General features: G+C 40.2%; 1 protein-coding gene across 4 annotated transcripts in view; it reads left to right on the forward strand.

The window, feature by feature from the left end:
• LOC103146013 (growth factor receptor-bound protein 10-like) overlaps positions 1-14,249 on the forward strand; it is a 57,933-nt gene that overhangs the window by 8,034 nt on the left and 35,650 nt on the right. For 2 of the 4 annotated variants that reach the window (XM_007563715.2, XM_007563716.2), the window contains exons 3-5: positions 1,775-1,868; positions 9,032-9,302; positions 10,780-10,903. In XM_007563715.2, the coding sequence (XP_007563777.1) occupies positions 1,775-1,868; positions 9,032-9,302; positions 10,780-10,903 (489 nt within the window). The remainder of the gene's footprint in view (positions 1-1,774; positions 1,869-9,031; positions 9,303-10,779; positions 10,904-14,249) is intronic. The other 2 variants (XM_016677218.1, XM_016677219.1) reach the window with 2 other exon arrangements.

Below are 14,249 nucleotides of genomic sequence, written 5' to 3' on the forward strand. Positions count from 1 at the left end.
TGGGGGTTGCATTCTGAAAATAACGCGCGATAAGTGAAATCCGCGAAGTAGCTACCTTTATTTTTTTACAACTATTACAGAGCATAATTAAATACTCTACATTGAAACCAAAGAACAAAACCTGTTTTCAGGTCAGTGGATGTGCGTGTGCATCAATCACGGCATTAATGTGATCCGGAGTCATGTCATTAAAGCGTCTCCTCCAAGCTGCCCCACAAGATTCACAGCTGTATCCACGGCAGAGCCTCCGGCCACAGTTTTTTTTCAGCAGGCATTCAAAGTTTCAGTTTCCATCTCCTGAATGGCCAATGTATATTACGTATATTTTAGCCAATCAGGACGCAGAACACAATGCACTGTGAAAAAAAACTGCACAAAAAAAATCCGCGAAGCAGCGAAAGGTGAACGGCGTTATAGCGAGGGATCACTGTATATTAAATTTAATTTTAAAATACTTTAGAAATCCCAAAGGGAAATTCAATGTTGATCAAATTACAACATTGAGGCTTCTCCATGATGTTCATCATTTCTCTAATTCTGCAGTTTGATCACTACGATGAGTGTGGTTGTAGTAAAAAAAAAAAAATGTATATATATAAAGTAAATGAACTTAAAAAGAACATAAACACTCTTATTAAAAGATAATTTTGTAATTGTCAGGTACTGCTACTTATGTATCTGGACATAAAACCTCTTCATTGCTGTTTCATTGGGTCCTTAAAGCTGCAGCGTCAGTCAGAATGCATCAGAGTTCATTGTGAAGGTTTATGGGAAATGCGGCCATTATAATTGACTCTTACAGCAAGAGCGCTTCGAGTTAAGGGGTCTTTTTAGCGGCAGTTAACAGTGCTGCTACTGATGACTCCTACTGGACCCAGAATGCTGTTCTTCCTCAAACCCCACGCAGTCCACACAGTCACTGCCTTGTGCCCTGGAGGAGGCAGGCTGGTGCAGGACTGGGCAGTACTATCAAGATATACCTGTAGAGGTATGTTTTTATTTTTTTTAAATAAACAATTTCATATTTTGTGATAATTTCTAAAGATACTGTTATACGTTTAAAGTATAAATTGTGCACATTTGCTTGCTGCAGCTGGTTTTCAGTGGGAGTTCAGAGGAGGTGCTGTACCTCAGCCCTAGCTAAAGTCCGCAGTCAGACCACAGGCCCAGCAGCCAAGCTGTCTTCCTTGGAAAGCTTTTGGCTGCTGCTTCTCAGAGCTATAAATCTAGCTTCTGGCATTTATGGATGTTTTCGAAGCACAGAGGGGAGATGCGAGCCGGTGTGTGTATGTGTGTGCACGCACAACAGGACTCCTGGCCACGAGCAGTTCCTGGAAGCAACGCTTCCGCGTTCTTCCTTTTCCTGGAAAAGGGAAGATTTTCAAATTTGGCTTTTGGGCCTTTGTTTCTCTCCGACAGCTTTCTCGCCTCAAGGCTGTTTCGGATTAGCCAGTGTGCTAAGGAACGTGACGTTGTGTCCCCAGATGTGTGACAGTGCTCTGGATGTTCTGTTTGTTTTTGTCTTATGTTGATGAAACCTGAACTCTGCAGGATGTGCTTCATGTTTGTATTGGACAGAGGTGGCAGTGACAGCTAGAGGTCAGCAGGGTCATGGGGTTAGCATGAACATATGGCTTGACGTTACTGGAGAGCAGAGCCCCTCAACCATTTGAACTCGTGGTATTTCATCCTTCAGGAAAACCTCCTGCATCCTAAGGGTGTGGTTTGACTACGTTCACTTTTAAATTAAAGATTTACATTTTCTTTTGGGCAGGAAAGGATGGAGCGCACCTCCTCCCACCGGCCTGAGGAGCTGATCGTTTCCGGCTTTCAGCGCACAGCCAGTCAAGCTTCGCCACATCACCATGGTAACGCCTCTCCCTCCTCCACATCTGTTTCTGTAGCACCCCATTTATCATTTTTTGACATTTGATGTGAAAACTGATTGAAACACAACTAACTGGGCGCAATGTACTGATTTGGTTCAATATGCTTACGAATGTAGGACACACTTAGATCCAGTGTTGTGCTAATTCACAAGAGCTAGTTCAACGTTCAGATAACACAGATTTCTAATTCACATCTTCCAAATTTCAAGTTTAAAAATGAGTAAATTTACATTAATTTATTTATTTCCCTGTACAAGAAAATCGATTCCACTAACCTAAATTTTGACAAATGACTTTATCTCTTAATTAGCTTAGTCAGGCATCACCGGACAGCTTTTATAATCATAATTTTAAAAAGTTATTCTGGCAAAGTTGAGCTCCAGACTGCTCTAAGTTACAACACACACTTGAAAAATGTACAGATTATAGAACATTTAAGTAAGTAACACAAAAACAGATCTGAGTCCAATCATCAGTCAAAAAGGTTGCATTCATGTTTCACTGCTGAGAATGTTTAATATTTGCTTATATTTAGTAAATGAGATGATTTGTTTTAAATGTAGCTGACTTAGGAGCTGATTTCATGCATCAAGAGGAGAATATTTAAGAAAGTTACTTCTGTCACTTTCAAAGCACAACGAGGTTTATGCCCCTTTTCATGCACAATGGTCACAAAGTCAACAAACCCAGCATTAGGTTGGCACTACACAAACATGCAACAGTGTGACCACATGGTGCTTACATAGCAGACAAATCAGTTTTTTGCTTACTTTGAAATGAAATGCATACATTTTTCCTTGTGTAAGAGAGCTGGTGTTTGCCCTGACCTCCTCTGTTCACTCGCAGAGCTCATATTGTTGGATGTTGTTGCTTTGAGCTGCACTCAGTTGTTCCTCAAGTTTAATTAAAGGGCTTATTGAAGCTCATCATTCTCTGAAAGCCTTACTTTCTGATAAACCTGCCCATTTTAGTGCTATTTTTGCACAACATGGATTACCAGTTCAGTAATAAACACTTAAATCTAACTAGATTGGGTAGAGCACTGTACAGTTGCATATAAAGTATGCCAACAGGCAGATTTACTAGGAAAAGTTATGTTCCAGCTTTTGTGGTCACGATACAAAACAAATGGTTCTAATTTTCCACATATGTGTTTAGTGTGAGGTAAGTGTACTGCATTGATAAGGGATGGAAAAGATCCTCATATTAAAATTTCTGTTGTGGAAACTATTTCTCCAATGGTTTAGCATTCTGAAACTAATTTAAAACCGAAGAGAGGCTGACTCACTCACACAGATGCAGATGCACAAAGGCAACCCAATAAATAGTTGCTGTTTTGCAGAAAACATGATTATAAATCTTTGTTTTATTATTATTATTTTTTATTGAGCCATGCAGTAAAGAAGTTTGAAAGGCAAAATATTCCTCTGTCACGTTGCTCCATTATCCTACAGCTTTTGTTCTGCCCATTTTTCACACATCATCTCCTCTTTTGATTGCTGTCTTCATGGAAGTGAACAGATGATGGCCTACTTAACGCTCGCTGACTTCCTAGAAGTCCCTAACTCTAATTGCCCAACTTTTACACCATCTAGGAAACTGTCTCCCTTCATCAGTTCATGCTCTGCTCACCATATGGAGACGTTGTTTACACCCCTTTCTTTCACAACGCCTCCCCGTATACACACAATCTCACCGTAAATCATAATTATGAGGAATTGTGATAATGCAAACTACATAAATCAGTCTAATAAAATTAAGTCATGGCAATGCAGGTATAGGCTTGTTTGGCAGGGAAGAGGATTAAGGAAGGTAAAGCAGATCCTTACTCCAACAGGCAGACACATGAGATGATTCATATTTATTTAGCTCCTTGCTTGTTCAAGAAAACTTAAATATTGTGAAAAAATGAAGCACATCAGAGCATTAAATTGCTAATCTTAATGCTTAAATATCTGCAATATGATTTTTATTCTTTGAGGCAGCAATATTTTAATCTTTGATCTTTTTATATCTTGCACTTGAGGTAAAATTATGTCTTTTTAATCCCAGTAAGTTACAGCTGATAGTGTTTGTCCTTGTTTTAGGTTTACAGTATAGAGCACCCATCAGACTTCCTTGGACAATTTCCTGTCTCTGTTTTTTGTAAAACTCTGATCTGCTATTACAGGTTTTCATCACTTTTAATTAAAATTACATAAAGAATAAAACATTTTTGGGCTTTTCTACCTCGAGAGGTTGTTTAATATTCACACAGTACTGGAATCAGGTTACTGGATTTGAGGCAGCAGTCCATGTAAAACGGGGTTTAGTGAATTTACAAGTGCAATACAAAAGGGACTTGACGTTTCAAACTTAAACGACCCTGACCCTATCTCAGATCAAACGGAGCTACATTACTGTTGTGTATTTGACTTCTCTTATGCCCTGAAGTCAATTTTCTCCTTCACCAGTTCGATAAAACATGCCAAAGATGGCTGGGAGTTGAGCAGGGACTGGAGAGCTCAGTTGAAATCAAACTCCCATAGTGCCAGGTAACGCTTTCGCACATAAACATGTTTATGAATTAAACACTTTTAGCGCTACTCTTCATGCAGTGTTAAATATGTCTCTGAAAAACATATATTTCTTCAAATATAGTCTGTGTGTGTTCATAAAGGGTTATCAGTATCGAACTAAAAAAGTTAAGGAACAGAGAGATCAGAAAAATCTCGCATTGCTGGTACCTATGAGAATTAGAGTAACTTCATAAATTGATCATCAAATGTTACTTATTATTTATGTACATCTTCCTGTTCAAACCCTGATTTATCCACTCTAAAAGCATGTGTACAACTACGTATCTATAAGGTTTAAAACCTGTATAAAATAGAATAAAATAAAGATGATATCTCTATTTGGACAATAAAACCCTCTGTTTTCTATTTAAAATGCTGTATCTCGTGGACTTCAACACTGCACAGCAGCCATGAATGATTGAAAACAAGTGGAAGTCTCCTCAATAAAGTTTTGCACATCACAGAACGGGCTTGAGTGAAAAGGCTCGAGTCAAAGTCACTCGGATAAAGTTACGTTTTGGCCTTGCACAACTCAGACACTTTACATCAGCCTCACTAATGGATTGGTTTATATTTAGATCGGCTCAGGTTGCGTGCCCTTCGTTTATGATAGCCCCATCTGTCTTCCTGATAACCTGACAACATGCTTTTTGGCAGCGAAGCCAAAATGCACCACCTGCAACACAATAGATAAGTTAAGTATTTTAAGTAAGCAAAACAAATAAATAAGATTTACGCAAATTCTAACTACTATCCTTATGTTTCGTAATGAAAACACTCCAGCTTTTCTTGCTGCCCTCTAGACGGTGGTTGGGGATCAATAATTGCTGGGTTTTGTGGGTTTGGGTTAGTGTATTTTGAGATCCTAGAGGAATGGACCATCCACTTTTGCATGGCATGTTTTGTTGTCAGATGCTAACCAGACAGCTGCAGCAAGTCCTTCACATTCCAGGTCAAAGTAAATGGACAAGAAGAAGAAGGCATTTTCTTTCTATATGTCCTCTGGGCTCCCTGTGCAAAGCCAACAGTGGAGTTGGCCAAGCCAGCCGCAGGAGGAGGGAGAGGAATGCCAATGAAACCATCATTATCCTCCTAAAGCTGCACAAGACTGCTTTTTTTTAATTTAAGACTCTGGTAGGCTAAATGATAAAGGGCCGTTGCAAAAGTGAAAAGACAGATTAAAACCCTTGAAACCTGGAAGCGTGTGCGTGGTGTGGGATCTCCGTATTAGCGGACATAAAATATTGATTTAAGGGTTTGTTCCCATGTTTTGCCAAGACGCAGATGAATTACACTTTTAAAACATGCCCACGGAAATCTCAGCTCGCCAGCAGCAGCTGCTTATTTTTCAATTAAGTCCAGCAAAAGCGATCCTGGACAGGAGCGAACGCTTGCTGCTGCAAAAAGGCCCCGGTTGATAAAAATCTTCCAGTATTTTCCATGGACTAAAATTACCCTAATCGTGGCTCATTGCTGCAGGTTGATAGCAAAGACAGGCGTTTACAATCCAGATGTTTTTCCTCTGCAGCTGACTTGAATGTTTTTATTCTTGGAACTTACTCCATAATATTGAATCCATCGAATATGTTGGTGCCAATTAAAGTTTTTGATGGATGGACTTGTGCTCAGCTGAACATTCATCCCATTAGTGGCTACAAAGGACTCACTGTTGAGTTCTTTGATCTTGACTTATGCTGTCTCCCTGCACTATAAAAGCATGTCGGTGTGGATAGCTAGCCAAAGATCTTAAAAATCCCTTTATTTATATCCTGTCACACTTTTATGCATCTGTCTCGTGTTTCATTGATGTACAAAAGTATCATTCAAGGATTCCCGTTCATGCCAATGCCCCACTGGTACTCGCATCAGTGACCCAATAATAATGTTAATTTCATTCATGGTATGCCATGCAGACATTTTGTCTACACCAGAGAAGATTCACTGAACCCAACATGCTAAATGCTTGGAATGACTGTAAAAGATAATATGGGGAAATTTTAAGACACATTCAAACTGTATATTTTATAATCCTCAACTTGATTCACATCCATTATTCAAAACCGTAAACATTGTAGACAATAACTTTATATATTTAGTTCCACTTGATTGACACAATGCACTTTATTTCTTCATGTTTAGAAATGGTAAATTGAAGATAAAAAAGCCACCAACCAAATTTCTCACTACATCTGTGGCATTTAAACTGTGTTTTATGCTGCATTTCAGTCAGAGCCAGGAGTTGCATCACACTCAAGTTGAGCACACTTTAGTTGCAAGTTGGGAAATATTGGGATTTGGTATTTGATTTGGTGCTGCATCTTATTTGTACAGAACAAGCAGCTAGCAGTACATTTTACCCATTTAATTTGATTGTAAACAAAAGGAACTTATGCATAGGTAAATATTTCACAGCTCTATGTTTGAAGCATATTTAAAAATTGATTAAAGTACCAATAAATACTTGGTTTTGGTAACTTTCACTACTGTTTGTATGCATGGCAACCATGTTGATCTTTTTAAAAACCCCGAGCTGATTGGCCAACTCCAAATTTCCCAGTCAGAATTCCAACTTCAAAAGACGTTTTTATTGTTTTCTCACTGGGAATTGGAAACCCAAACAGAGAAACCACAGTTGGCTGCCCTGACATATGTGACATCATAAGAAACCATGTGATGGCGGCTTTACGTCATTGGTGCTGTAGATTTATTTAACGCAACACTTGCTTTCCCAGAGCCATGCTTACTTTTGGGACTAGGAAGATTTGTGTTTTGGTTTCAAACTTTTGATTAAACAGGATAACTTTTTGTAATCATTACATAACTTCTGATTATAAAAAGCAATAAAATGGCAACAGTTGATGTGTAAAAATCGATCTAATTAAAATCAAATGGTAAAGCTTGAGTGAGCTTTACATAAGAAGCACGTTGGTTGTTTTCTGCTCTCCGGTTTTAGCCCCCCTTATCCTCTGGCCCCTCACACACCCATCTCCTGTCCCACTCATGAACCTGAACATCACTTGACCCTGTGTCCCAGACTGTGCTTTTTGTGTGTGCTGGACTGTCAGGCCATGCCTCTTTGTGATCCAAACATGAGCGACGACTCCTGTTTTTTTTGGAACAGCAGATTCCCTTCTGCTCTTTGTGTTCGCCATGTGTCTAAAGCACAGCACAGTGTTTTCTTTAAAAAAAAAACAAAAAAAAAACTTGTATAATCCAAAGCACGTGTTGGTGTGCGCTGCACATTGCACGTGGTGTCCCATCCTTGTTCTGAAGTGTGCATGTGTGTGTGGTGTTTTGCTGCTCTGCTTCGTCCTGACCATTTAAGCCACCGTGTGCAATGAGCGGACTAGTTAACGCTCCCAGAGCTCAGTAATTTCTTCCTCCAGGAATGTTTGGAATCCTCCGAGCGGTGTTGGGGTGGGACTCACTTAGGACTGAAGGGCTTTAGACGCATACATATACACAAACACATGCAGAAACACTCAGAGGGGGCAGTTAGGACTTTTAAAGAGGGTTTAATGTGAAGTTTTTTCTTTTCAATGAGGGGAACTGTTTTCTATCCTGCTTTTACACTTTTTCTTTCTCTAAACCTTCCTTTAAATCTTAGAGAAATCTCTTGACATGAGGAATTCACTGATTGTTTTAGAGTAGCTGATAATCTGCACGTTGCTCAACTCTGAGGTTCATTGACACTTGGCCTCTCAAATCCCTGGAGGACTTTAGCTAATTAAAAACGGTTCAGTGATGATCCTTCACATTTCATACCGCCTTGGTTTGCACTGTGGCTTCTGGTTGGAACCACCACAGTTTGTTAGATATATCAGTCTTTTTAAATGTTAGACTTTATACAGATGAAGTGAACTCGACAAACCTTTTAGGTAATCCAGGTAGATGAAAAATCCAACTTTGGATGTTTTTACACCTGAGACTTGGTTCACTTGGAGACCAAAATTGCAACATTTGTTACATCAGCAGCTGGTGCGGTTCGCACCGCGTCACATGATCAAAACCCTTTGAAAAACCTGTTCACCTCCTCGCCTGTGGCGGCGCTGCAATAAGAACCACAAAAGGAGACGACACAAAAACCTCAGACGAAAACACACAGCACTACAAAAATGCACTTTTAAAAAAAGGTGGAAGAAGAAGATGTAATGCTAGACAACACAATGTTAGATAACCTACATTTCTACTACATGAACCAGAAAGTTCATTTAGTAAACATAGCAAAAACCATGGCTGGGGTGTATTATTTTTAGATCGATAGAAGATTATTGGCCACCATAAGTTGAGCTGACCAGTGATTATAAAATGGTCATCGCTCTGGGTAACAAGGCGCTACATTGCAGTTTCATACTAGCTGAAGTGCACTTCTGCCTTTTCCCTTGGAAAAACTTTTGCTTGTGATAAAAACATGGGGTGATTTTTGTTACAACATATCTTTAGGTAAGGAACCTTTTTGGCCTGTTATAAGTTACCTTGGTTAATCTCTTAATGAGGAATGTAATAGAGTGGAGGGGTACAACTGTGTTGAGCGCTACCTCTCACTTCTTGCTCTCTTCTTCTCTCTCTCTTCCCACAACCCAGCTGCCTCCACAGATGACGACGTGGACCTGGAGCAGCTGGTGAATGACATGAACTCCTCTGTGGAGAGCGTGCCATCCACGCAGGCAGAGACGGCGCTCCTCCTAAACAACGGTCACATGCACACGCCTCACCACCAGCATCACCACCACCACCACGCTGCCCATCTGGGACATGGCCAGGTCCACCGCCGCCACACCCCGCCCCTGCGGCCCTCGCCCCCCGCCAGGGAAGGACTGAAGTACTCTCAGCCCATGCACATCCAGGCTGTTAGGTAAACACACCAAGCCTCTGGCTCTGTGTGGATCTGACCACTTTACACACAATTAGAGGAGAGCTGGCAGCTTCCAGAAATGATCTCCTTTCCTCTCCTACGGAGAGGAAAGGAGATGTATTTAATGTATTCCTTGGTACATTAAAGGTCAAATTCAGCTGTAAATTTAGATAAAGGGGATTTACTGCAAAAAAAAAATACACAGAATTTATTTTATGCTAAATCAGGTACAGAATTCAGTTTTGTTCCTTTCCTGAAGTCAATTAAAAAAAAAACAACAACACGTAAACCCGAAATTCAATGAAATCTGAACATGCAGTAAGTTTTTTACACATTACATTTTGCCACTTTATAACCACAAACTTCAGTGCATTTCATTGCCTTTTTACATGATGGAGCAACACAAAGTTGTGCATAATTGTGAGCTGGAAGAAAATTATAAATGGTTTTTAAAATTTATTTAGCTTGCAGCTGCAAATCCAGCTGCAAGTATTTTGTATCTACCAGTTTGCTTATCCAGCGACTTTGTTTGCTTAAGTTCATTCAGGAGGAATGGAAAGCATCTGTGAACATCTAGTTTCCAAGTCATTTTTTTAACATATTCTAAGTGGAATTTAGTACTTATTGTTATTATTCCTTTGTAGCTTTGGCTGTGTGTTTTGGGTCACTGTCCTCCTGCAAGATGACATTAAGCTTCCATCAAGTCTATTTCACCCTCTAGCTCTGTTTTTTATATCTTGTTTATATCTTGTTATATCTTCTTCTAATCACTTCTTACAAGCTTCCTTGTACTTGTTCTATCAAACCATCCCATGCCATGATGCCTCCACCACCGTGTTTCACCGTGACGATGTTGTGTTTGAGCTGAGGTGGTGTTGGCTTCATGCTTGTTTGCTACAGTTTAGTCTTATTTTACCATATCATCTGTTTGCTGTATCCTCTACATTACAAGGCCTGTGGCTAAATGCAAGGTGAACTTCTTATAGTTTCTTTCAGTAGTGGCTTGTTTTTCTTGCATAAAGGCTGAATTTGTGGACTTAACTGGGTCTGCAGTTTTCTCATGATGCTGTATGTTTTTTGACAAACATCCAACACCAAATATCTCTATTTATACTAATATTAAACCACACAGATGGAGTCAATTTGGTGCTAATTTTGCGACTTCTGGTGGGCTTTAGTTGTACTGAAACTTATTTAGGCATGTCGATGTACAGAAGACTGAGCAGAAATTACACACCACATTTTTCAGATTTGTATTTGTCAAAAAGTTTGAAACTGGGGGTAATTTTCCTACTTTCCTAGTTTGTTTTTTCCCCCATCACATTAAAATACACGGAGGTTTGTGTTTTGTGCTTTTAATGTGCCAATAATTTCTGTTCTCACATTCTAGTGTTCATTCAGTGTTCAGGCTTTTATTCTTTGTAGTTATGTGTTCATTCTGGGGCAACAACATAAATGTATTTGTCTCCCTCTGCAGGTGCCTAAAGGAAGAGCAGCACCTGCGTCCCGCCTCCCTGCCCGCCATCCCCAACCCTTTTCCGGAGCTGTGCAGCCCAGCAGGATCCCCCATTCTCAGCCCAATTCAGACCTCCGACAGCCATGCAAGTACACCTTCACCTTCATCACATCCTTTATTCTCCTTACATTAAAAACATCGAATCACAAACCAGGAAGAGGAGGAACGTATTACAAGTCTTAGTTATTTCCCTCCCTATTGGCTTCCTATAATATTGATTGATCAGTAACAGGGCAGAGAGTTTGTGTGGACGTAAATCTAGAAGCGTTCAGAAATCAGCTGAGTGACCCGATAGTCTCAGGTCAAAGTAGTCAGTGTTGACTTTGGCTTCACACTACGCTTTTCTTCCCTGACACCACTTCTGACCCTGGGTTATCTGACCCTGTGTGTGCGTGCGTGTGCGTGTGTCTGTGTGCGTGTGCGTGTGTCTGTGTGCGTGTGTGTGTGTGTGTGTGTGTGTGTGCGCGCGTGCGCTCCTGCGGCGTCATCACTATCAATCATGCACACACAAACACAGAGACGTGTTTCGCTGGGGTTGAAGGTGAGCAGTGTCTCCAGGATGCCCCAGACGGAGTGCAGACTTCCGTTGCCGAGCCGACGACCCGAATGGGAACGTCTTCGAGTCGGATCTCCCTGAACCTCCTGAATCCGTCTGCCGGATTTGACAGGACACATTCATTTCCTCAGTTCACACGCTTTTACCCTGGCTATATGCGTTAATGTGTGTGTGTGTGTGTGTGTGTGTGTGTGTGTGTGTGTGTGTGCGTGCATACGTGCGTCCGTGTGTGTGTGTCACAGTCTTGCCCTTCCTGCCCTCCTGTTCGGCCTGTTGTTCCAGGAATGTTCCATCCGTCTCAAAGATGTTTTCAGGATGCCCACCCTGAACAACAACTTATTTTAGATGGTCACTCACTTATTCCTAACAAACCTACCCAGATGTGCTATAACGGATACGTGATAAGAAAAAGCATTATTTTAGCATTTTGTTGACATCATCTCACAAGGTCTGGAGTCACAAAGCAAGTCTGCATTTCGCACAATGAATCCTTTGTGTCCATGTGAGGCTGACAGCGAACTAAATGTTGCCTCATGTCTTTTCCACATTATCTTCATTATGTCCACATTTTGTCCATTTAACTATTATCCCATGTGTCCAAACAGGGAAGCATTTTCCATTAGATGTGTATTTAACCATTCAGCTAACTGCAGCATATTTTTATATCCATTTTTATGTAACACAACTGAGTTAGCACAGACTGTATAGTACTGAACTCTGCTTGCACTGCAAAAACACAAAATCTTACCAAGTAGTTTTTGTTTAATTTCCAGGGAAAATATCTCGGTACAGTTGAAATGAGACAAAACTAACTTAGAAGTAACTCTTCAGCAAGATATAGGAGCTTGTTTTAAGTCAGTAATTCCTTAATATTGATGAAAGAGTAGTAGTTGGATTGGCAGATTGGCAGAAATATTTCACTTATAAGACATTTTCCTCTTGTGATAAGTGAAATAATCTGCCAATAGAGGTAGCAGGTTTTCATCAAAATTAAGGAATTATTGACTAAAAATAAACTCCAATATCTGGCTGAAAAGTTACTTATAAGTTAGTTTTGTCTTATTTCAAGCGTGCTAAAATATTTACATTAGAAGCTGGGCAAAAGCTACTTGGTAAAATTTTGCATTTTTGCATTGTGATGACAGAAAAGTGGGAATGTAGTGGCATTTTTTATCATTAACAGAACAGTGATGAAAACATTTTAGTAGATTAAGCCTAAAAAGTGGGAGCTCAACTGATAAATGCATCATATTTGGATCTGGAATGTTGCTTATTTAAGGAAACGTCTCTCCCACCACGTTAGTTAACAATGATTGATTAAAATGGTTATGTGGATTGCTATGGGATGCAGATTCCTTCATAAAATAAATGGAGCCTGAGTGAAGCATCCAGAAGGAACAGTCCAGTTGGGACACAAGTTGTTCTGCAGGCTGACTAACAATAAGTTTGTAAATGTTTCCATTTGCACGGAGCAGATCTGCCTGGTGCGACGCGTCACAGGGCGTTGCTTGAGCGCCTGACAGACGGTCAGAACTAGACGGACCTCGTACCGGGCCAGGCGTGACCTCAGTTCCAGTTTTAGCCCGTACCAATCATCTTTCCAGATACTGACGCAAACAGTATCTTTTTTTTTGTTTGTTTAAATTCAAAATGTTACTACAATGATCGTTGATGATATCAGACAAATATGATTTTAGGTTCTTTGACACAGGAGGAGCAGAAAATTAAGGGATTACAAGATTATCCCAATTTATTTATGGAATATTAATTCATGACTCAAGCCTAAGAACAAGCATGGAAATAAGTATCTGTATTTTCCATGTCTGGAAGAGTATGAAAAAATATCTTCTTTTTTAACTCTTAATTCCCTTCCTGGTGTACTTCACCTTGTCCTTCCTCCCTTTTATTCCTCCTCTTTTTCTTCTATTCTTTCATCCTTTACTCCTTCCTTCCTGGAGTCTTTCTTACAAGATTGTTCTCTCTTCCTTGTCAACCTCTGTTGTTCCTTCCTTTCTTTTGCTGTCCTACATTTCTTCTTTTTTGTCTTTCTTTGCCTTGGTGTTTTCCTGAATTGTGTTCTCTCTCTTTCCTTTTCTTTCTTCATGTCCACCCCTTTTCTTTTCCTCCTTGCCTTCCTTCTTTGTTTGTGTTGCTTTCTGTCAGGTCTCATACTTGCGCTTTCCTGCTGTAAAAACATTTTTACCTAAATTTACTGTAAAAGTTTGTACTTCATATCCAATTATGAACATAAAGGACTGAACACCGGAAGGTTTCCTGGAAAAATCTGGAATTCAAAAAATGTTGAATCAAGGGTTTACTAACAGGAAAACGTCAAGCAGAAAAGTTTCAGTTTTGACTAATTTAATAAACCCCAGTTGATGGCGTGCTTGGGGTTCGTTATACAATCATTTCAATCAGCTGTGCTGGAGCAGGGACTCGTCTAAACATAAAGGACGGTGTTGAGGACTGCTGCCTGGATGCACACATTAATTACTGGGACATTTGCACACCACACTTTCAGAAATAAAACAACCAGTCGACTTCACGCTAACCCAACACACAACTTGTCAGTTTCTGCTAATGCTGAAACTACGTGGCCACAAGCTACAATCTGTGTAAGCTGCACGTCTCAAGTGATGAAACACTAAGGAGCAAATAGGTTTTCATCTTTTCAGAAGCAAAAGTAGCTCAGCCACGCACACTGCTTCTTTAATGTCTCTGCCTTGGGACTTATTTTCACAGGTCGTTCTGTGAGTTCCTGTCACGCGGTCTGGCAGCTCCTTCTGCTGCACTGGTGGTCAGTACAGATCAGAACGGTTATGGGACAAACCGGGCTAAAGCTCTCTTGTTAAATAAAAATGGTTTGTTGGACATA

This window comes from Poecilia formosa, unplaced genomic scaffold, assembly GCF_000485575.1.
Source record: "Poecilia formosa unplaced genomic scaffold, Poecilia_formosa-5.1.2 Scaffold150, whole genome shotgun sequence".
NCBI lineage: Eukaryota > Metazoa > Chordata > Actinopteri > Cyprinodontiformes > Poeciliidae > Poecilia > Poecilia formosa.